This window comes from Mixophyes fleayi, chromosome 1 (assembly GCF_038048845.1).
Source record: "Mixophyes fleayi isolate aMixFle1 chromosome 1, aMixFle1.hap1, whole genome shotgun sequence".
Classification (NCBI taxonomy): Eukaryota; Metazoa; Chordata; class Amphibia; order Anura; family Limnodynastidae; genus Mixophyes; species Mixophyes fleayi.
The window spans coordinates 314202080-314224013 of record NC_134402.1 but is presented as its reverse complement, the minus strand read 5'-3'; the positions used below and the strand labels follow the sequence as shown (position 1 = coordinate 314224013).

General features: G+C 38.1%; 1 protein-coding gene across 1 annotated transcript; it reads left to right on the top strand.

The window, feature by feature from the left end:
* Window positions 1–3876: 3876 nt before the first annotated feature.
* On the top strand, window positions 3877–16358 carry LOC142108607 (uncharacterized). Its single transcript, XM_075192403.1, has 8 exons — window positions 3877–3892; window positions 4653–4946; window positions 5212–5322; window positions 5552–5662; window positions 8458–8520; window positions 10369–10476; window positions 15148–15179; window positions 15896–16358. The coding sequence occupies exons 1-8, from the start codon at window positions 3877–3879 to the stop codon at window positions 16169–16171; spliced, it is 1011 nt and encodes a 336-aa protein (XP_075048504.1). The 3' UTR covers window positions 16172–16358.
* The last annotated feature ends 5576 nt before the right edge of the window (window positions 16359–21934 follow it).

The window sequence follows — 21934 nt, the reverse complement described above, 5'->3', positions numbered from 1 at the left end:
CAGCAGCAGCTGCATCAGTAGCAGCATCTCCACAACGGCTGTTCGTGCCAAGGCAGGCAACATTGTGTATCACAGGTTTTAATAAGAGGCACAACGCTGACAACCTCTTAGAGAAACTGAGGGAAATCTTCTCACAGTGGCTTACCCCACTTAGACTCTCCTGGGGATTTGTGGTGTCAGACATTGCCAGTAACATTGTGCGGGCATTACATATGGGCAATTTCCAGCACATCCCATGTTTTGCCCACACCGTTAATTTGGTGGTGCAGCATTACCTGAAGAGTGACAGGGGTGTGCAGGAGATGCTTGCGGTGGCCCGCAAAATTGCCGGACACTTTCGGCATTCTGCCAGTGCCTTCCGCAGACTAGAGGCACATCAAAAAAGCATGAACCTGCCCTGCCATCACCTCAAACAAGAGGTTGTGACGCGCTGGAACTCCACCCTCTATATGCTGCAGAGGATGGAGGAGCAGCAAAAGGCCATTCAAGCCTACACAGCCACAGCTGGAGAAAGTGAGGGAGGAGCTGGTAAACCATTGCGATTCAACAAAGCATGTAGCTCTTGTGGATGAAGCCCTTCCTACGCTTTGCCAGGATCCAAGGGTGGTCACTCTTTTAAAGTCAGAGGAATACATTCTGGCCACCGTACTGGATCCTCGGTTTAAAGCGTATGTTGTGTCTCTGTTTCCGATGGACACAAGTCTACAGCGGTGCAAAGACCTGCTGGTCAGGAGATTGTCCTCTGAAGAGGACCGTGACATGCCAACAGCTCCTCCTTCATTTTCTTCAACACCTGTGGCTGCGAGGAAAAAGCTCAGTTTTCCTAAAAGACCCGCTGGCAGGGATGCTGAGAACATCTGGTCTGGACTGAAGGACCTGCCAACCATTGCAGACATGTCTACTGTCGCTATTGAAAAAATGGTGGAGGATTACTTTGCTGACACCATCCAAGTAGACATGTCAGACAGTCCATATTCTTACTGGCAGGAAAAAAGGCAGTTTGGAAGCCCCTGTACAAACTTGCTCTATTTTACCTGCGTTGTCCCCCCTCCAGTGTGTACTCGGAAAGAGTTTTTAGTGCAGCGGGGAACCTGGTCAGTGAGCGGCGAAGGAGGTTGCTTCCTCAGAACGTTGAAAAAATGATGTTCATAAAAATGAATTATCAATTCCTCAATCAAGTACAGCACTGCCCTCCAGATAATATAGAGGGGCCTGTGGTTGTGGAGTCCAGCGGGGACGAATTGATAATGTGTGAGGATGAGGAAGTACACACTGAAGGGGGCCAGGAATCAGAGGATGAGGATGAGGATGACATCTTGCCTCAGTAGAGCCTGTTTAGTTTGTACAGGGAGAGATGAATAGCTTTTTTTGTGTGAGGGCCCAAACAAACCAATCATTTCAGCCACAGTAGTTTGGTAGGCCCTGTCGCTGAAATGATTGGTTTGTTAAAGTGTGCATGTCCTATTTCAACAACATCGGGGTAGGTGGGAGGGCCCAAGGACAATTCCAACTTGCAACTCTTTTTTTGGCATTATGTTCTCTTTGGCGCCTAGTTTTATCTCCATCAGAGATATTCCTGCAGGCCATGTCACCGGCACAGCTATGTTGGAGTTAGACGTGCGTCCGGTGTCCGCCATCTGTGCAGTGGAATTAAGACTAGTTGAAGGAGGTAGGAGCAGACATCTGTGCAGTGGAATTCAGACCAGTTGGAGGAGGTTGTATTTGTTTCTGTAGTTCCAAAAAAGAGGAACTGCCATTTCTATTACTATGTTCTTTGTTTTTATAGTTCCAAAAAAGAGGAACTGCCATTTCTATTACTATGTTCTTTGTTTTTATAGTTCCAAAAAAGAGGAACTGCCATTTCTATTACTACGTTCTTTGTTTCTGTAGTTCCAAAAAAGAGGAACTGCCATTTCTATTACTATGTTCTTTGTTTTTATAGTTCCAAAAAAGAGAAACTGACATTTCTATTACTATGTTCTTTGTTTTTATAGTTCCAAAAAAGAGGAACTGCCATTTCTATTCCTACGTTCTTTGTTTCTGTAGTTCCAAAAATGAGGAACTGCCATTTCTATTACTACGTTCTTTGTTTTTATATTTCCAAAAAAGAGGAACTGCCATTTCTATTACTACGTTCTTTGTTTTTGTAGTTACAAAAAAGAGGAACTGCCATTTCTATTACTATGTTCTTTGTTTTTATAGTTCCAAAAAAGAGGAACTGCCATTTCTATTACTATGTTCTTTGTTTTTATAGTTCCAAAAAAGAGGAACTGACATTTCTATTACTACGTTCTTTGTTTTTGTAGTTCCAAAAAAGAGGAACTGCCATATCTATTACTATGTTCTTTGTTTTTATAGTTCCAAAAAAGAGGACCTGCCATTTCTATTACTATGTTCTTTGTTTTTATAGTTCCAAAAAAGAGGAACTGCCATTTCTATTACTACGTTCTTTGTTTTTGTAGTTCCAAAAAAGAGGAACTGCCATTTCTATTACTACGTTCTTTGTTTTTATAGTTCCAAAAAAGAGTAACTGCCATTTCTATTACTACGTTCTTTGTTTCTGTAGTTCCAAAAAAGAGGAACTGCCATTTCTATTACTATGTTCTTTGTTTTTATAGTTCCAAAAAAGAGGAACTGCCATTTCTATTACTACGTTTTTTTGTTTTTGTAGTTCCAAAAAAGAGGAACTGCCATTTCTATTACTACATTAATTGTTTGTGCAGTCCCAAAAAAGAGTAACTGCTGCCTTAACAGCTATGTTGGTGTTAGACGTCCATCCGGTGTCCGCCATCTATGCAGTGGAATTTAGACCAGTTGGAGGAGGCAGGAGCAGACATCTGTGCAGTGGAATTCAGACCAGTAAGAGGAGGTATTGTGGCCCCGGTACCAAATTGGGTACCGGGGCCACTCCACTACGCAGTCCAGATAGATGCGTATCAGATATTAAACTACATTCAGTGTTGGGGCCAAATCCAAAATAATGAAAATGACCTGTCATCGTCAAAAACAAGAGGTATTGACGCGCTCGAACTCCACCCTCTATATGCTGCAGAGGATGGAGGAACAGCCATCTGTGCAATGGAATTCAGACCAGTTGGAGGAGGTATTGTGGCCCCTGTACCAAATTGGGTACCGGGGCCACTCCACTACGCAGTCCAGAAAGCTACCTCGGTGCAACGTTTTGGACTAAAAACAATATTGTGAGGTGTGAGGTGTTCAGAATAGACTGGAAATTAGTGGAAATAATTGTTATTGAATGTTATTGAGGTTAATAGTAGCATAGGAGTGTAAAAAAAACAAAAAACTGGATTTTAGTGCTTTTTATGCTTTTTTAAAAATAAATCAGAACCCAAAACCCTAAATCAGAACCAAAACCTTTCGTCAGGTGTTTTGGCAAAACAAATCAGAACCCAAAACCTCAAGCTAATCAGAACCCAAAACACTAAAAGTGCCCGGTGCACACCCCTACTTTTTACATCTAGCTTTCCAAAGTTTTACCTATGTTTCTAAGACATTATCTAACTAATTCAATTAAAATTTAATCAGTATTTAAAATCCTATGATGTTTGTAACCTGGTTAAACCACGCTTGCATCCAAGGCCAGATCATTATAGGTAGCCTAAGACCCAGCAAGTCCTGGGAAGTCCACCCGGGGCCACCACTATCAGTAGCTTATCGGGTGATCCCCATTATGGGGAGTATTGTGTCCAACCCTAATTCCCTGTGGCGGGCCTCTCTTCGGGATAAGCCACCAATAAAATTCCCACCCCTCCCTTCACCTTTTCTTCCTTAATTGATGGAATATTTAAGCCTGGCCTGAGTCCTCTATTTAAGAAGCATTACTGGAAAGCAAAACAGAACCAATGTATAGGCGCTATGGGACCCTTTATAGGTACCAATGTGCTGCAGCTCTCTTACAGCAGGATCAGGACCTGCTAAAGGAATAAATGGAAATTGCCACAGAAAAGAGAGCGCAAAGCATAGGGTATATAAGAGTATAAAAAGAATAGATTTATTAACTGATATATATTGAATATCACATAAAAAGAGCTCATAAATTAATAAAACTAATATAGCATTAGTCTAAAGAATGTCCTGAATATTGTCCTCGGTATAATCCCGATATATTGTGGAAACTGAATATAAATCCATATTTCATTAGAAATAGCGATCATGTGGATTCCAGCAACCATTCAGAGCCAGCTAGATCACATGAGCGGAAGATCACAAACCAGGCTCGCTTGATCATGTGAACTGAATGTCCCAATCAATATGGGTATACCATATACCCTATGCTTTGCGATCTCTTTTCTGTGGCAATTTCAGTTTATTACTGGAAGCAACCTGGAGATTCTACCCACTCTATCTTGGTAATATTTGGCACTTTCAAATGCAGCTTTTTACAGTTTTTTTTAACGCATATGTGTCCAAAACAATTTTTTCCCAGTAGTATAGAAAAGTAATACAATAACGATAAGGGAATAAAAATAAATAATAGAGAAGTGTTTCTATAAAAGTTTAATGAAAAAAGCATAGTTTTCATGTACACCTTCAATATGATTATTTGTAATAAATAAAGTAAACAGACATTTTCCTATCTTTGTGTTCAGAGTCAGATGGAGTATTAACCATTGCATCTCACTTTCTTACAGACCCCTTTCCTGCGCCATTCATTTCACTGAGCACGTCACACCAGAAATATACAGATGGAGAGCCCATAGCTGTGACTTGTGCTGCTGCTGGTGGCTCTGAGAGACGACAGATCCAATTTTACATAAATGAACAGAAAATACTTTTTACAGAGTCATTGTCAGAATTGGTCATCAATGAAATAGTCATCTCTGTACGAGGGACTGGTGGGAAATTTTCATGTAATTATCGGGTAGAGAAGCTTGGAAGATGGATTGACTCACGGACTAGTGAAATTTTGACATTGAGCGTGTCAGGTAACTCTGAGAAATTATAAACAGGGATAAAAGAATCATCTACTGTAGTTGTTATGGATAATAGAAGTCTCCCCAGAGTTCTATGGTTATATAAAAACATGAGACACTCATGAAGTACCTCTATTATATTTGGGAGATAGTGCTCATTTCAAATATCAAGACTTTCACTTTCTTTTAAAGCAAACTGATTTTGCACTTGAAATGATTAGATATCTAATAAATGTCTAATTTTACTACAAATAATGTGATTTTCTTTTGTAAGCAGACTCTGTAACAGAGATCCCGACCGTAATCACTCCTATCTCCCAGACATCCGAAACTCAAACAGGGAAAGATGAAAACATAAAGACATCACCGACACCGTACACATCTGCAGGTAACAATGAGAATGAATTAAAAAAATCCTCTAGCTCTTAACTGCTAAAAATCACAAGTGTCAACTCTTTCATCAAAATTGTCAACGGAAATTTCATTTTTTGTACAAATTGTAAACAATACTGTCCAAGACTAGTTTTGAAATATTACAAAGTGATATAAGTAAATAAGTCCCCTCCATATTAATTTATTTTAATATATTTATTTTTCTTTCTGTGTTCTCTGTATAGCAGAATATACAGCAGTGAACGCCATTACTATGCCTTCTGTCTACTCAACATCAAAACAAGACACAAATGATGAGGCAAAAAAAACATCACCAGCAACCCACATATCTACAGGTAAGCCAAACAAAAAAAGCCATGAGAATGCCCGAGTCTCATATTTGTTTAACTGCTTACAGATTCCAAGAAAGTTGGTGTCATGACCTGAGCAATAGGAAATCATACAACCTGTTTTATTTACTAAAGACATTAAGCTTGATGTGCTCAACAGCTAGGAGTGGGGTATTTATAGGGGGAAATATCGCTCTCCATTCCTGTAAGCAACCACTGATGCACTCTTCAGTCACTGTAGGAGGAAACATAGAGGGCCTGACTCATTAAAGAACGTTAATGCTGTATTTTGCATTAAATTGCTCTTCGCCTACCCAGAAACAGATTATATGCCAGTTAATGCAAATGCATCCAATTCATCTACGAACACAAAGGACACTTCCAACAACCTACTATTTCAGGGGCAGGACCGTGCAGGGAAGGGACGTATGCATGTAGTCAATGTACAGTAAGGGAATGCTAACGATGAGCGTCCGATTCAAGCTTTAGGCATCTCTAAGTGATTTTCAGTCATATCATTTGCAAAAGCTATAGGGAAGGAGTAAGTGCTGAGTGTCAACAGATGTACTAAATATCGTACCTTAGTTGAGTACATCTGTTGACAGTGGAATTTTTTCTGGCTTCAAGTTGTTGCCTAATGGATTGATCCTGTCGTAATTTTTCATTGGTGGGACCTTTTCACCTAAGATATGAGCAGTGGATTGCTATCTTAACACCAATTGAATACATTTATGGATACTCGATGAACAACTGAATTAAATTTTTATGTGGATTTGTTTTTGGACAATGTTATCTGATCACATAACAAATTAGAGTACCATATTGGCTTGGTTACACAAAAGGAACTGTTACTGACCATCTGGACCATATACTAAAAATCTGTGGTTCCAAATATGTGTGCTTATAGGAGGGAATAATCAATTAGAGCCAGTTGAATATTGAGTCTGGATTTGTTTGCAATTGCACTTTATATTGCCATAACTGCCGTGTATATTTTAATATGTCACTCTTATGTGATTCATATATATATATTTAATAAATTGTTTTTAATAAATATAAAAGTTAGCTTTTTCCCAATAACCAGCGCTCTTCTGTATTTTTATAAAGTCACATTACCTTATTTGTACACAATATTATAATGTAAGTGTACCTCCCACCATTTCAGTACCTAGCATTGGGACAGGGGACATGGCCACATTACGATGCTGTAAAGCACCAGGCTGCCCCCTAGAAATCTCCCTTACCCCCCAAACACTGCTATGCAGAGCAGCTGTAAATGGAAGATTCCTCCCAACATTCTCACATACATGTCCTCGGGTGAGACAGCGGGACACAGTCCTAAATACGGCACTTTTGAGAACGCTTTGGGGTGTAATAACTAAATATAACATATGAATTTGCTATACTGAAAAAAATGGAGCACTAATGAGCCCTAGTTTGCTGACTTTAGCAAACAGAAGAAACCATATATTAACCTGTTCCTACCAGTTCCACAAATGATCATTTCTCTCCCCATTATATAATAGCAGACAATTTCCCATTTCACCTATTTCATTGCTGGCCGCACAAGTTAAATATAATGTTCAAGTTTTTAAAAAGTTCTAAAAAAGGTTAGAACCCTAGAACTTTTTCAAATTTCTCAAACAGACTCAAAATAGAATCCAGAACTTAAAAGAGTTCTGACAATTGTACTTTTTTCACTTGGTCGGAAAGGGTTAACAGAAGGTTCCCATGAAGGGGAGAAACACATGAACATTTACTGTGTCTTCTCAGTAGAGGTAGCCAAGCCATGAGATGTCGCACCTTCCATCCCTGCCTGACAGTTTGTTTCTATGAGTCTCCAGTCCATCCCTCTGTAATGTCCTAGCTACTCCCACAGTTTGTTACAGCTCTCCCTGACTCTGAGCCTATATGAACTTTACACTTCACAGCAAATTTTTCTGGTCCAGACCTTGTAACCTGCAGCTTTTCATCACATAGGCGCACATTAGAACCTTCAAAAATACTTTACCACAGAAGGCAAGATCATTTGTATTGTCAGGTTCTGCTTTGTCATGACCTTATGTAAGAAATTTCAATCAAATTTTCAACTGCTGCCAGTAAAACTACCAAAAGGGATGTAAAATAAATAAGAAGAAAAATGGTTTTGCTACTGCATCAAAACAAGTCAAGTTGATGACATTTTGTTTATGGGGAAGCATATAACTGATCGCTACATTAGAGAATATTTCAATTGAGTCTTTAATGAGATTAAGGATACTGGTTAGTGCTGCCCAAATTACATTATTTTAAAAGTTCTTGAATGTGAAGTGTGAAAAGCATCTTTAATAACTTTTTGGACCTCCCTTCCGGAGATCTAGGAATTTACAGTTGATGTTTAGCAGCTATTTTAAGAAAAGCATATTAGAGTTCAGCAGGCTCTCAGACACAGGAAGCCCAAAAATAGGTCTATAAAGGAAATGCTAAAGGAGCTGCTGGGGAAGACTAACGAGAAATAAGACAAATGCTTGCTCATTAGACACTTGGGGATATATTTACTAAACGGCGGGTTTGAAAAAGTGGAGATGTTGCCTATAGCAACCAATCAGATTCTAGCTGTCATTTTGTAGAATCTACTAAATAAATGATAACTAGGATCTGATTGGTTGCTATAGGCAACATCTCCACTTTTTCAAACCTGCAGTTTAGTAAATATACCCCTTGGTATTCTTATATTTATAGGTTTACTTTAGCATCACTGGTTTTTATCTTACTAATGTAAGCATTTCATGCCATATTTTCACTGTTCATTTGCATTGCAGATCCTGCAACATTTTCTTCAATCTCCCAGCAGCAGCCTTCAGTAATTCAAAACACCTCTAAAGGTAACGGTGCTAATATGATAAAAGAATGGAGCAAATGTCTAGTTATTGCAAATATGCAATGATCCTTGTGGAATCCAAGAGTGGTATTAGCACAGCCCAATCTCTATGGTTACAGCACACCAAGTATTTTTGGTCCTGTGTGCGTGGAGGAGAGGTTTCCAAGATAATATTAACCACCCATCCCAAAAATAACCATAATTTATTTTTTCCAATGATTTAGCTAAGGCAGAAACAACTAAAGTGAATACATAAGCCCATAAAATTATCTAGAGCCGGAAGCACAGATGCTTTGGCAGTGTGGGTGGGAAGTGTATGTGCTGTCATCAAGGGGTCCTTCAACTAGAAAATCTAGAAGTAATGAGAAAACTGCTTGTTGCCTTTGTTGAGAGCTGTATTGACGCTGAAGAGCAATTTTGGGGACAATTTGGTTGTTGCTTAGTAGGAGGAGAGGAGATAAATGGTGCACGACAGAGACACAGGTGAGGAATGAGGAGAAGACATAAGAATTAGTCAAAGCAATATAAATTAGGGATGTTCACTGACCTCTGTGTTTTGGTTTTGGGTCTGTATTAACATCATGTTTTGGTTTTCAGACTTACATCAGACTACATGACTCCCTTTAATAAAAAGTAATAAAAATAAGCAGCTCAAACTGGGTCTTGAGTAATCCGTGGGGTGTGTCTGTAAATTCCAAAGCATTTCACTACTTTTTTGTGGCTTTCTCATTGGCTTCTATTACAACAGATCTCCTGTCTTCCTACTCAACAAAAACCAAAAGAAACCCCACAGTTCCTGGTCAATATCAATACAATGTCTACCAACAGGACATCAAGACACATGGCTGCTTCTGTGTGTTACTGGCCAGAATATGTGCCAGTATGTGCGTCAACATCTCAAGAACATAGTAGTATTTCATGTGTTATAAAGCATGGCATGTTATTCCACATGTGTATCAAGAGTTAACAAAAAAATAGGTGACAAAAATGCAGGTGAAGAATAAAAGCACTACTTCTTAATGACCCTTATTCAAACTCTAAGGGCTAGATATACTAAGCTACGGGTTTGAAAAGGTGGGGAAGTTGCCTATGGCAACCAATCAGATTCTATCTGTCATTTTCTAGTAAGCACTAAATAAATGATAGCTAGCATCTGATTGGTTGCTATAGGCAAAATCCCCACTTTTTCAAACCCGCAGCTTAGTAAATCTAGCCCTTAGTGTTGTGGAATGGCAAACTATCTTTCAAACTTGGCCAATGTCGGATAACATTTTACTTCAGTGTATTCTAATACAAAACTATGCTTCTGTCTCCTGTCATATTGGCTTACTATAATATTTCTAATATTTTAGTATGTTTTGTCATGTTTTATTTTTGTTCTCTTTCCAGCAGTCTACTGAGTTGCAGATACTTATTGGGATTAAGTAACATTTTTAGCCAGCTAGCTTGCTGTAGCCTTTGGCCAATGCTGCTCAAAATATTGATATCATGAGGTGGTCGTTATAACATAGATTGTAACTCAGAGTAAATAATATACTAATGAAGAAACAAAATATTGCTCAGAACTACTTGATTTTATGATTTTTTTTTCCATTTTTCATCAGATTTGCATTTTTTTGATAAAAAAAACCAAAAATAAAATATTAGCCTTTTTTGCCAAAATCATTACCAACACCAAAATGCAAGGATGGTTTTAGAAATAAGACTAAAACATGCCACCATATGATAAGCTATTCGACTTGTGAGAAGATGTATTGGACAAGTCATCATTAAATAATAATAGTAATGTATTATGATTAACTGTTTACACTGTGATTTATATTGAATTACCTGCAGAGTTCATTTTTTTTAGATCACACATCAAGATGGATACATTACTCTATTGCTGGCAGTATACTCTTCATTTTACTGTGTGTTGCAATGATAGTTCTCTTGTTCAAGTTTTGCTTGTCCAAGAAGGGTAAGTCTATTGATCATTGTGTGAGAAGTGTATTTGCATTGACATAAAGTATTCTTCAATAATAGAAGCCCTCTGACACTCTAGAACTCACTTGCTGAAGGCGCCCCACAAGAAGCCTTGGTTTTGAACATGTACTCTTAGGTCAGCTCAGCATATATCAGTGTGCACAAATACTTTCTGCTCTCAGTTAATGCCTCCACAAATTAGAAGTGCAGATAGCTTTGTGGGGATTCAGAAAAATCTGAAGAAGAGTACTGTGAAAAAATTTAAACATCTCAATTACCACTATGCTTCTTTTTATGCCTAATTCCCGATTTCTGGTATTGCCCCAGTAAATGGGCGTTTCCATAAAATTGGGTGCACCTCTGCAAAAGTAGGCATGTTATGTCACAAAAGACCATATATGTTGCATATTTGAATGGTTGTAAATGATTTCTCTTGATTAATCTAAACCTCAATCTGAAGGCTCAGGGACCTAGTGGCTTTACATACTTACGTAACTGCTGGACACTTTTGTTCCAGGAATGTAATATTTTGATTGATGATCCACTCACAGTTGAAATGTTCAGTGCTTTCACCCGGAACCAGTCTTGATTGGGCTTGGCCCTGGTGACAAATGGATTCTTCACTCACCAAGGGTCAACCCAGGTCTATCAGACCCAAAACAAATTATCAATGCAGGCAGAGTCAAATTAAGACCCAATGGGACCTTAGGCAATGTACTGCTTATGACTGCCTTCCCACCCTACTTTTTAACAAAAAAAACCACAAGTAAAACCAATACATAAAAATGGGTTAGGGTAATCCCAGGGTGGCAGACTCCAGGTGGCCCTAGGCAGGAGCATAGGATGCTTAATGGATCATTGGCACTGAATGCAGACATGGAGGATAGACCAATGTGGTACATTTATTAATGAACAAAGGGAAAAGTGAAGGAGTGAAGGGTTTTTAGGTAGAAAGCCATTGGGTGAATTAGTAAACAGGGTTAAGGCAGAAACACTCATTCTTTCCTGAAGCAGTCTAATTGGATTAAAAGTACAAAAAACATAAGAGAAATATGCAACCTGTCCCTTGCAGAGCAGCAATACAAATTAACTTAATTAACATTTAGGGGTCAATATGCAAACAGTCAATATGAGTGGTTTTCCTTTGCTCCAGCCAATTTGATTGGCTGCTTGCATATTGACCTCGTTGTTCATTTGTGTAGTGTCTTCACAAGGAGCAATTTGTGTCATTCTTGGTATAAGGAAGCCTATTTAATAAGGATTGTGGCAGTGCAAGGACTGCTGCAATCTTTGTTCTGTTATCAACATGGCAGGATGGTGTAACAGAGAAAAATAGATGAAAAATGGCTTTATTATGTGAATGAAGTATTTTTTCAATGGTCAATATTTTTAAAGAATTTACTTTTTTATATATTTTACTTATTTTTAAACTATTTATTTTATCTGGTCATCCACTGTGCATGTGTGAACTGGCTAGCTGGTTCTCACATGCACAAATCACTCAAGACTGTCCTGGCATAGTAGTAAGTTAAGCCTTACCGCTTCCGAACATTAACCCTGGTGATATTTTATTGATAAATGGTGATAATTCCGGATTTTCTATGACCACAATTGCAAATCATCGCTATCACAGGTTTTTAAAAAATAGTTCTCTCAGTCTCTTGCTCACCAGTCTTCTGGCTACCACACCTCCGCTTTCCCTTGCACTCTCTGATTTTAATATCATATTGGGCCTGATTCATTAAGGAACGTAAATGTCGATACGTTCCGTATTGTGCATCAAATTGCTCTGTGTATGCCCAGAAATGAACTATATGCTAAGAGAACAGAAGTGTATGCAATACATCAATGAGTGCAAAGGACACTTCCGACAGCCTACGATTGAAGGGGAATGAGCATATGCACATAGTAGATTTACAGTAAGGGCGTGCCAAGCTCCAGCGCATGCAGCAGTGCCCGATTTAAGCTTTGGGCATCTCTAAGGTACATGTTTTTCTGTCGTATCAGTTGCACCAGCTACAGGTCAGGTGTAAGTGCCAAAAGTGTTTGCAGTCAACTATAAAAGTGCATTTGAAGTGCAGTAGACATTAGTAACACCATGATAAATGTATTTCATGAACAAAAATGAAATAAAAGACATTTTTTCATGTTTTTTCATTAAGGACTATATTATTAACAGGTGACAATAATTGTGTGTTTTCTGTTCTTCTGAGAATTTGTATTCCAAATATGTATTGTGCATATCCTGCAGTGTATTGTCTGTCAGAGCAGAGCAAACTTAGACCCTTATACAACAAAAGATGTTGAATACTGTTGTCTGTACGTCCAAAGTATGTGTGTTTTAAAAAAATGCACAATACATTTGTTTTGCGTGTTTTGATGAATCAGGCCCATTATGCTCATCTTATTAATTCCTCCTGTTCCATGTAGCCAGTTCACTCAATTTTACTTCTGATTCACATGCTTACATTCTAGAATCTCCCTGGATTCTCTCAGTCACTTTATTTCTTGCAGACATAACCATAGCAAGCTTTAAACAATCTATATTGTTGTTTGCACACACTTACAGCATATCATTTCTCTTGCCTTGTTCCTCCCTCCATCATGTAGCACAATACTTTAAACTGTGCAATCATTGGTTTAACCCATGAGCAGTTTTTCTAAATTGACTTTCCTTCCATTTGTTTCTAATAGTATTTCACATTCAGCTATTTAAAATGTAGCTATATTATTGCCCAACTTAAAACATTTACTTCCTCATTATGCGTCTGTTATTAATCTGATCTCCAGACTTGGACATGTACTTCACAGTTCCCATTGTGTAACTCATACTTCTCATACTGCAATCATACTTGATCATACTGCAATCTCCCATGCTGGTTTGCATTGACACAAAACCTTCCGAAGCTACTATCTGTGTCGACTCCTTTCTTATTAAACCAAACATATTACACTTACCAACATAAATCAAACAAAACTCTCATATGGGAGACTAATCTCTTCCTGGCACTGCCAATTCCTGCTGGATGTGCCAGGTCTGTGCTCTGCTTTTGTATTTTAAATATATCTCTGAACAGTCAGTTGGCCATTACAAAGTGTAGATCTGCTGCCTTGGACAATAGCAGCACATAGGTTGCTACACTTGTGGAGGTGCATAGGTTTGTATAGGCAGAGGGAAGGAGTTGGGTGGAGTGAGGGTGTCCTAGGGAAGTAAGAAGTAGGTGCAACAATGTGCCTGGATTTGCTGAGTAGTGCAGAAACAATGTTTAATTTGCATAGCAAGAATATTGTAGTGAGATAAAGAGGTGGAGCAGTTATATTTTCAGTGATTTTCCCTGTCCTGCACAGGTATTCCCTATCCACAAAATGACTTGAACTCTGCACCAACTGAGTGATGGCAGAGATTGTGTCTAATCCTATAATTTTAATGAGAAAAAAACATTTTCCATGCACAGTGCACTGTGTAGTATAAATACCTTTTAAATATTGGCAGCGTGTTCCCCTCCCCAAATCTTCAATTAACTCTGTGCTAGGCTTGTTTCTATTAGAACATAGAGACCACAAACATGGATTAACTCTCTATAGTGAAAACCAGCCCATAGGGTGCTTAGTGCAGGGCTAGTGTCTCTTTGAGTGAAAGCACATTAAACCTAACATACCACCCAAACCCCACACGGTGGCTTTTCCTGACACCCTTGGGCTGGGTTAAATGCAGTGGTCCCAACATAATGGGCATGTAACCTTAAGTCTCCACCCATTATACCAAAAGAGTATGGGAAAAAAAGACACATGCACAATTTTCAAGTAAACTGTAACTAAATCAAACTCTCATTCACCAATCTGATAAATATAAAAACAAACATAAAAATGAAAAAATAACCCACCCACACAGTGCAACCAAACAAAAAATGACTATAGTCAATGGTAACTAGGACTCCTCTTCACCAGAAGCCTATCAAGTTGGCTGACACTGGATCATAGTCATTTTGGTTGGTCATAGGGTGAGCAAATTTTTATGTGGAGTTTCCCATTTGAACTATTTCAAATGTTGAACAAGCGTAGTAGTTTTATTCAATTAAAGTTCATTTGAAAATTATGCCTTTTTTTTTTAGCACTTTTGTTTTAGGGATTCCTGTCCATTATGCTGGGGGTGGACTTTCCCCTCCATCACTGCATTGACAAACCTGGGAGTGGTTTTCAGTATTACAAAGGGACCTTATGCTCTTGACTCACTGGAGGTTGATTGAGTATTTATTTGTTTTATTACAGGTGGCAAATTTATGTGGTGTATTATTCAGGTGTGAACACACATCTTTTCTTCTTGATACACTATACCACAATGTTTACTTATTATTCCTTTTCCATAGCCACATTCTAGAGAACCACATGATACATTGTTGATTCATATCTGAATAATACTACTAATAATAAAGTGAAACAATACTTGTGTGTGTCATCAGATACGTGATATTAGCAACTTTTTTAATTTTTCAAAATTTTATACTGTACAAATATTTAATTTGATCCATTTATTTATCTCTCTTTCTGTCTGTCTATCTCTTGCTTTTGGTATCTCCTCATCTGTGTATCCATACCCCTTTCATTTCCACTTGACAATCTTGCGCTTGAAAATATTACATTGACATTTATGTGTTTTTTTTATTAGGAAAGAAAGCAAAAGTTGTGAAAGCAAATCTTGTAAGTTACTGATATCTTCTTCTAAAAAATAATTTACATATTCCTATATAAAGCTACTGTGGGTAAAGTAAAGTTATTTTGACAGCAATCACTTGTTTTTCACAGGTTAATAAATTAAATTTTAGGTGATTAACACATATCACATGCGGTAATGCAAAATAAAATATATTTATGAAGTTACAATTGTCTGCACTGCTCCACCATCAGTCATGTGGTGACACAGAAAAGAGAAAGGGCAGCTCAGGAGAGATTCCAGCCTATCACTTGTCCATTTTATAGGGAAGTAAAATGGAACGATAATGCTCAGAAGGGAGTTTTCTATATTGAAAAAAGCTGTAGAAAAAGATAATGTAGAAAATGAATCTGAAAAATGTTATTGCTACAAGATCTAAATTAGTGTTATTTTACCTTGTTGGTATGTATAATATTGATTAAAGTCAAAGTAATTCTTTTATAGCTTTTGAAAGGTAAGAGAAGTTTCAAATTGGTTAGACACTAGTAGTCATTCTCTTGCATAACCCCACATAGAAATTTACTACAGGGACATAGACTAGTTTGTTGCATGTAACGATCACGTCCTCAAGTTACTTGTGCAGTGATGCTGTAAATCTAGCACAGACTAGAATCTAGACTGGAATCTATACTGGGAACCTTATACATGTGTTTGCATCACTGAATGAGTACAGTAGATTCTCACAAACTCTTTATTTTTTTAGTGGATGAACTCTAATACCCAGGACACTGGAAAATCAAGAAAAGCATCTCCATTATTGCAGATGCCATTGGCTATGCAGGTGATAGAAGAACAACATCTATATACGGAAATAGATCTGTGCCCAACCATAGAGAAATCGTCACCAACACCAAGACCTTCAAAAAGTGTAGAATCTTTGGTTTATTGTTTAGATTCTTGTGGAAATTCCTACTCCAATGTTCAGGCAATTGAACCGCTCACTCCTCTATATTATACACCAGTTCCACAACGACGATGACACAAAATGTTTCACAGAGTAATAACTATGGAGCAATTGAGTTAGAAATCCAGCGATCAGTTATGCATTCTGGCAAATTAAAAGAATCTGTCGCAAGATTTTGGTTTGGGCCAACTAAATAACAATTTTGGATTTCCTATGATTTTAGCTGACACAGTTATGGTATCCAGGAAATTTTTGTCTCCAGGAATTAAAACTTAGTGATTTACTAACATGATTTGGACACACATTACAATAGGTGCATCCCTTATTATGTTTGCTACATTTTTGTTTATTGTAGCAGGCATTATAATAAACATATTTCTTCTAAGCATTGATACAACACTTGTTTTTTAAAAAAAGAATTAACCAAAAGCCTGTGAGAAGTGGAAGTGTTTAGCTGTATATATGTCAATGCCAGTCTGCCTCAAATAAAAATCATTAAATGCATTAAAATGTATGACTATAAAATGAACACATTTTTATAAGCACTGTCACCTGATACCAAACATACACAAGTGTTAGAGAAGACAATGATGTAAGAGGAATAAGTAGTGGAGAAAAGACATAGGCTTTCTTTGTACGTAAAGTACGTACTATGCCTTACTAAATGTAAGATTTGCTAGCACATAAAAATGGGCTTACACACCTTTAAATAGAGAAGAGCAAAACAATTCTTCTACAGGTTTCTTTGATTCCAAGTCAATCATTTTGTAGGCACCAGAGAAAATAAAAAATGTTGGTAAAGGTATCACATGATCTCCAATTTTCAATAACTCTTCGTTTGCTAAGTGTCTTTTACCATTTCAAAGTACATTAAAGACAGTGAAGCCTTCTGCTGCTTTTTTAAAATCAATAACTACAAACATTGAGTTCAAAAATACTCAAAAAAGTATGTAGAAGATATAAAAACCGTGTAAGGGATTATATTAATTATTTGCTCCTTTATTAGCAAATCTTATGATATAGCTTAGCCAAAGCCAAAGGGGATCATGAACAAACACATAACCAATAAGTCATTTGATAGTGTTCTTGTGACATCTAATAAAGGGATGTAACAAAAGGGGGTTGTTAATAAATGTCACACCCTCTTGTGATCCCCTTCACTCAATACAAAAAGCCAGAAATTGATTGCTCATATTGTTAGTTAGTCACATTTCCAAGTGTGTGTCAAGCTCTTCACCCATATTCTTGGGAATATTTTTTATATGTTCCCCTCCATAGACTTTCAACAAGACAGTGGGACTAAATAAAATAAATCCACAAGTATTCACTATGTTATCATAGCTTTTTTTCCTGCATTAGCTGGCTTATTGTCCATAGGTCTCCATCCCAAGCACATCAGGACTATTCCAGTTGAGCCCACTAACACCCATGGTTCCCAACTGAGTTGACCCTCCCTGGAGCATTGGTATTTCTGAATGGATAAAAGACATTTCTGGGGAAGGATCAGGATTATTGCGGATAAGATAATGCAGGGGATCAGGGCCCCCATCTGGTTGATGAGGTGCAGAAGAGTTGTTGGCGTTGCCCACTGTTAATAGCATCAAGGCAAATATGGAACCTTCTATGCCCTTTGTGAGTTTGATCCCCAGATATAGGGGGGGGTGGTTTGGGGGTGTTTGGCTAAAATGTGGTAATATCGCACTGTTGTTGTATGTATACTCCCCTTACAATTTAAATTGCACTTTTACTATTTAGTGGGATATTTGTGTTTCTCGCTTTCAACCTCCTGGAAACTATAAAGTAAGCATGCTTTATATTTAATAAATCTTAGTATGAGCTGAGATTCCCACCCCGCATTGGTATCCAGTGCCTCTGCATTCGATGCCCTAGTTATCTCTCAACCACAACTGACATAAACCAGCTAAAATTGAGCTGCAGTTTAGCCCTTTCCCCGTGGGTATCATCACAAGGCCTTTAGTTCATTTACCTTCCACAGATATGTATTAATTGGTCACACATGCATCTAATGTTTCATTTAAGAGATGTAACAAAGAAAAACTTTAAACACATTTAACATAGTGTAAAAAAATAACCAAATAGTTGAGAATAAACAAGAGTTGAGAAAATAATGCAGATCATGTATTTTGACATGTTCCCTCTCTTAGTGGGCTTGAGTCATTAAGGCACACATACAGGGCCTGAGTCATTAATGCAAGTAAGGCAAAAAAAAGGAGTAAGTGTTCTCTGGGACAAACCATGTTACAATACAAGGGATGCAAATTAGTTTAATATTTATGCACATAAGTTAAATTCCAGCTGTTGTTTTCATCTACAACACAAACACTTGATAGCTTTACTTTTACACTGAAATTTAAAGTTGATCTAGGACATGTCCTACCCCAACTATAAATCTGTCCACACATTTTAAATTTACCTCCCATCCAATGCAAGAATGTTTTGCCCAGGTGCAAAGTTACTCCTTTTTATGCTTTGCTATCCTTAATGACTGAGGCCCACTGAGCGCAGCATGCATTCGGACGACATCACACGGTGATGGTTGTATAGTGGTGTAGTGGTGGTTGTAATGTACATTAAAATATGTGTCCCCGTTTATGTTAGGGATGTGCACCGGCGACTTTTGAGGTCTCGTGTTTTGTGTTTTGGATCCGGATTTTCATTATTTTTGGGGTTCGGATTTGTCTCGCCAAACACTTGACGAAAGTTCTCGGTTCGGATTAAAGGTTTTGGATTAGGATTTTTTTTGAAAAAAACATAAAAAGTTTAAAAATCAAGTTTTTGGGCTTATTTTCACTCCTACGCTATTATTAACCTCAATAACATTCAATAACAAGCATTTCCACTAATTTACAGTGTATTCTGAACACCTAAAAATATAGTTATTAGTCCAAAACGTTGCAACGAGGTATCTTTCTGGACTGCGTAGTGGAGTGGTCCCCACAATATAATAAGAAAACCATCAACTGGTATAAATCGCACCGAATAAAATACCTGGACTGCGTAGAGGAGTGGGTCACCACAATATATATTAAAAACCCTGAACTTGTATGATTCACACCAATAAATGTACCTGGACTGCTTAGAGGAGTGGGTCACCACAATATATATTAAAAACCCTGAACTTGTATGATTCGCACCATTAAATGTATCTGGACTGCGTAGAGGAGTGGGTCACCACAATATATATAATAAGAAAACCATCAACTTGTATGATTCGCACCATAAATGTACCTGGACTGCGTAGAGGAGTGGGTCACCACAATATATATTAAAAACCCTGAACTTTTATTATTCACACCAATAAATGTACCTGGACTACGTAGAGGAGTGGGTCACCACAATATATATTAAAAACCCTGAACTTGTATGATTCGCACCAATAAATGTACCTGGACTACTTAGAGGAGTGGGTCACCACAATATATATTAAAAACCCTGAACTTGTATGATTCGCAGCAATAAATGTATCTTGACTGCGTAGAGGAGTGGGTCACCACAATATATATAATAAGAAAACCATCAACTTGTATGATTCGCAGCAATAAATGTACCTGGACTGCGTAGAGGAGTGGGTCACCACAATATATATAATAAGAAAACCATCAACTTGTATGATTCGCACCAATAAATGTACCTGGACTGCGTAGAGGAGTGGGTCACCACAATATATATTAAAAACCCTGAACTTTTATGATTCGCACCAATAATGTACCTGGACTACGTAGAGGAGTGGGTCACCACAATATAAATTTAAAACCCTGAACTTTTATGATTCGCACCAATAAATGTACCTGGACTGCGTAGAGGAGTGGGTCACCACAATATAAATTAAAAACCCTGAACTTGTATGATTCGCACCAATAATATGCCTGGACTGCGTAGAGGAGTGGGTCACCACAATATTATTAAAAAACCCTACACAGGTCTGAATTCCACCCAAAAAGTTTATGGACTGCGTAGTGTAGTGTTCCCCACAATATTATTTAAAATTTTTGCAGCAACAGTCAACGTTGTTTAATATCTGATACACCTCTATCTGGACTGCATAGTGGAGTGGCCCCGGTACCCAATTTGGCCACAATACCTCCTCCAAACATGGTACAGACCATTCGTCATTGAGATCCCATCAAGTATGTTAAAGACAGACAGGGTCGAAGTGTTATTGGTTGACTTTGTAAACCAAAAAACTGTCCCTGTTGCACATAGTCATGCAATGAAGACTGACTTTTTCATTTAAAGGCACCATCTTTCAAGTGTAGTGTTTGTAAGTCATATTATACTTTTGGTAAAATTGGTTTATTTTGTTCCTCTTTATGGTAACTACTAATAGAATTAAAGTATTAAATAGAAGCTGCAGTTCCTCTTTATGGGAATTAGTAATAGAATTAAAGTATTAAATAGAATTAAAGTATTAAATAGAGTGGTATAGAGTTGTAGTGTGGTATAGATAGAGTGGTCCCCACAATATAATAATAAAACCCTCAACTGGTCTGAATTCCACCAAACAAGTATCTGGACTGCGTAGTGGGGTGGCCCCGGTACCCAATTTGATAGCGGGGCCACAATACCTCCTCCAATTTCCAAGTATAGTGTTTATAACATCTTAACACTACACTAATTCTAGCACGTCAAAACCTCTTGTTTTAAATAATGACAGGGCATTTAACTTTTGATTTAATTTATTGAATTTGTTGGCATTTTCTTTTACTTTTTGAACATGGCAAATGACTGTTGAATGGTCACATAATGCCAAAAAAAAAGTTGCAAGATGGAATTGTCCTTGGGCCCTCCCACCCACCCTTATGTTGTTGAAATAGGACATGCACACTTTAACAAACCAATCATTTCAGCGACAGGGCCTACCAAACAACTGTGGCTGAAATGATTGGTTTGTTTGGGCCCCCACACCAATAAAACAATTCATCTCTCCCTGTACAAACTAAACAGGCTCTACTGAGGAAAGATGTCGTCCTCATCCTCAACCTCTGATTCCTCTCCCCCTACAGTGTGTACTTCCTCCTCCTCACACATTATCAATTCGTCCCCGCTGGACTCCACAACCACAGTCCCTCTGTACTGTCTGGAGGGCAGTGCTGTACTTCATTGAGGAATTGATTATTCATTTTTATAAACATCATTTTTTCAACGTTGTGAGGAAGCAACCTCCTTCGCCGCTCACTGACCAGGTTCCCCGCTGCACTAAAAACTCTTTCCGAGTACACACTGGAGGGGGGACAACTCAGTTAAAAAATAGAGCCAGTTTGTACAGGGGCTTCCAAACTGCCTTTTGGAGTTCTACCACATCACTACCTCTAGTTAATTTAGATTGCAAGGCTTGTAAATATAAATACTTTGAAGATAAAAAAAGCAGGCTGCACAAACTGTGGAGCTAGAAAGTGAAATTAAATGGACCACGTTACTTTGGTAGCTATCTATGCCCCCCCCCCCCGCCCTACACTTGTAGTTGAATATAAATAAAGCAGCCTGCATAGACTGTAGAACTAGAAATTCAAATATACAAAGAAATGGACAAAGGCAGTTTGGTATCTGTCTGCATCAGATCCCCTCTCCACTAGGAGTAAAACAGAAAACTTTTCAGCCGTTATATAATCTAGAATATAAATAGAAATTGAGAAAGGCAATTTGGTATCTGTCTGCATCATAATCATCAACATCCTCCTCAGCGCCAGCTACATCAATATCCTCCTCCCAGTGTACAACATTCACACCTTCATTAGCCAAATCTGTAACTGGACTGTGGGTGATCCTTCCAGCATATGCAGAGGGCGTGCTGCAAATGCTGGATGGAGTCACCTCTTC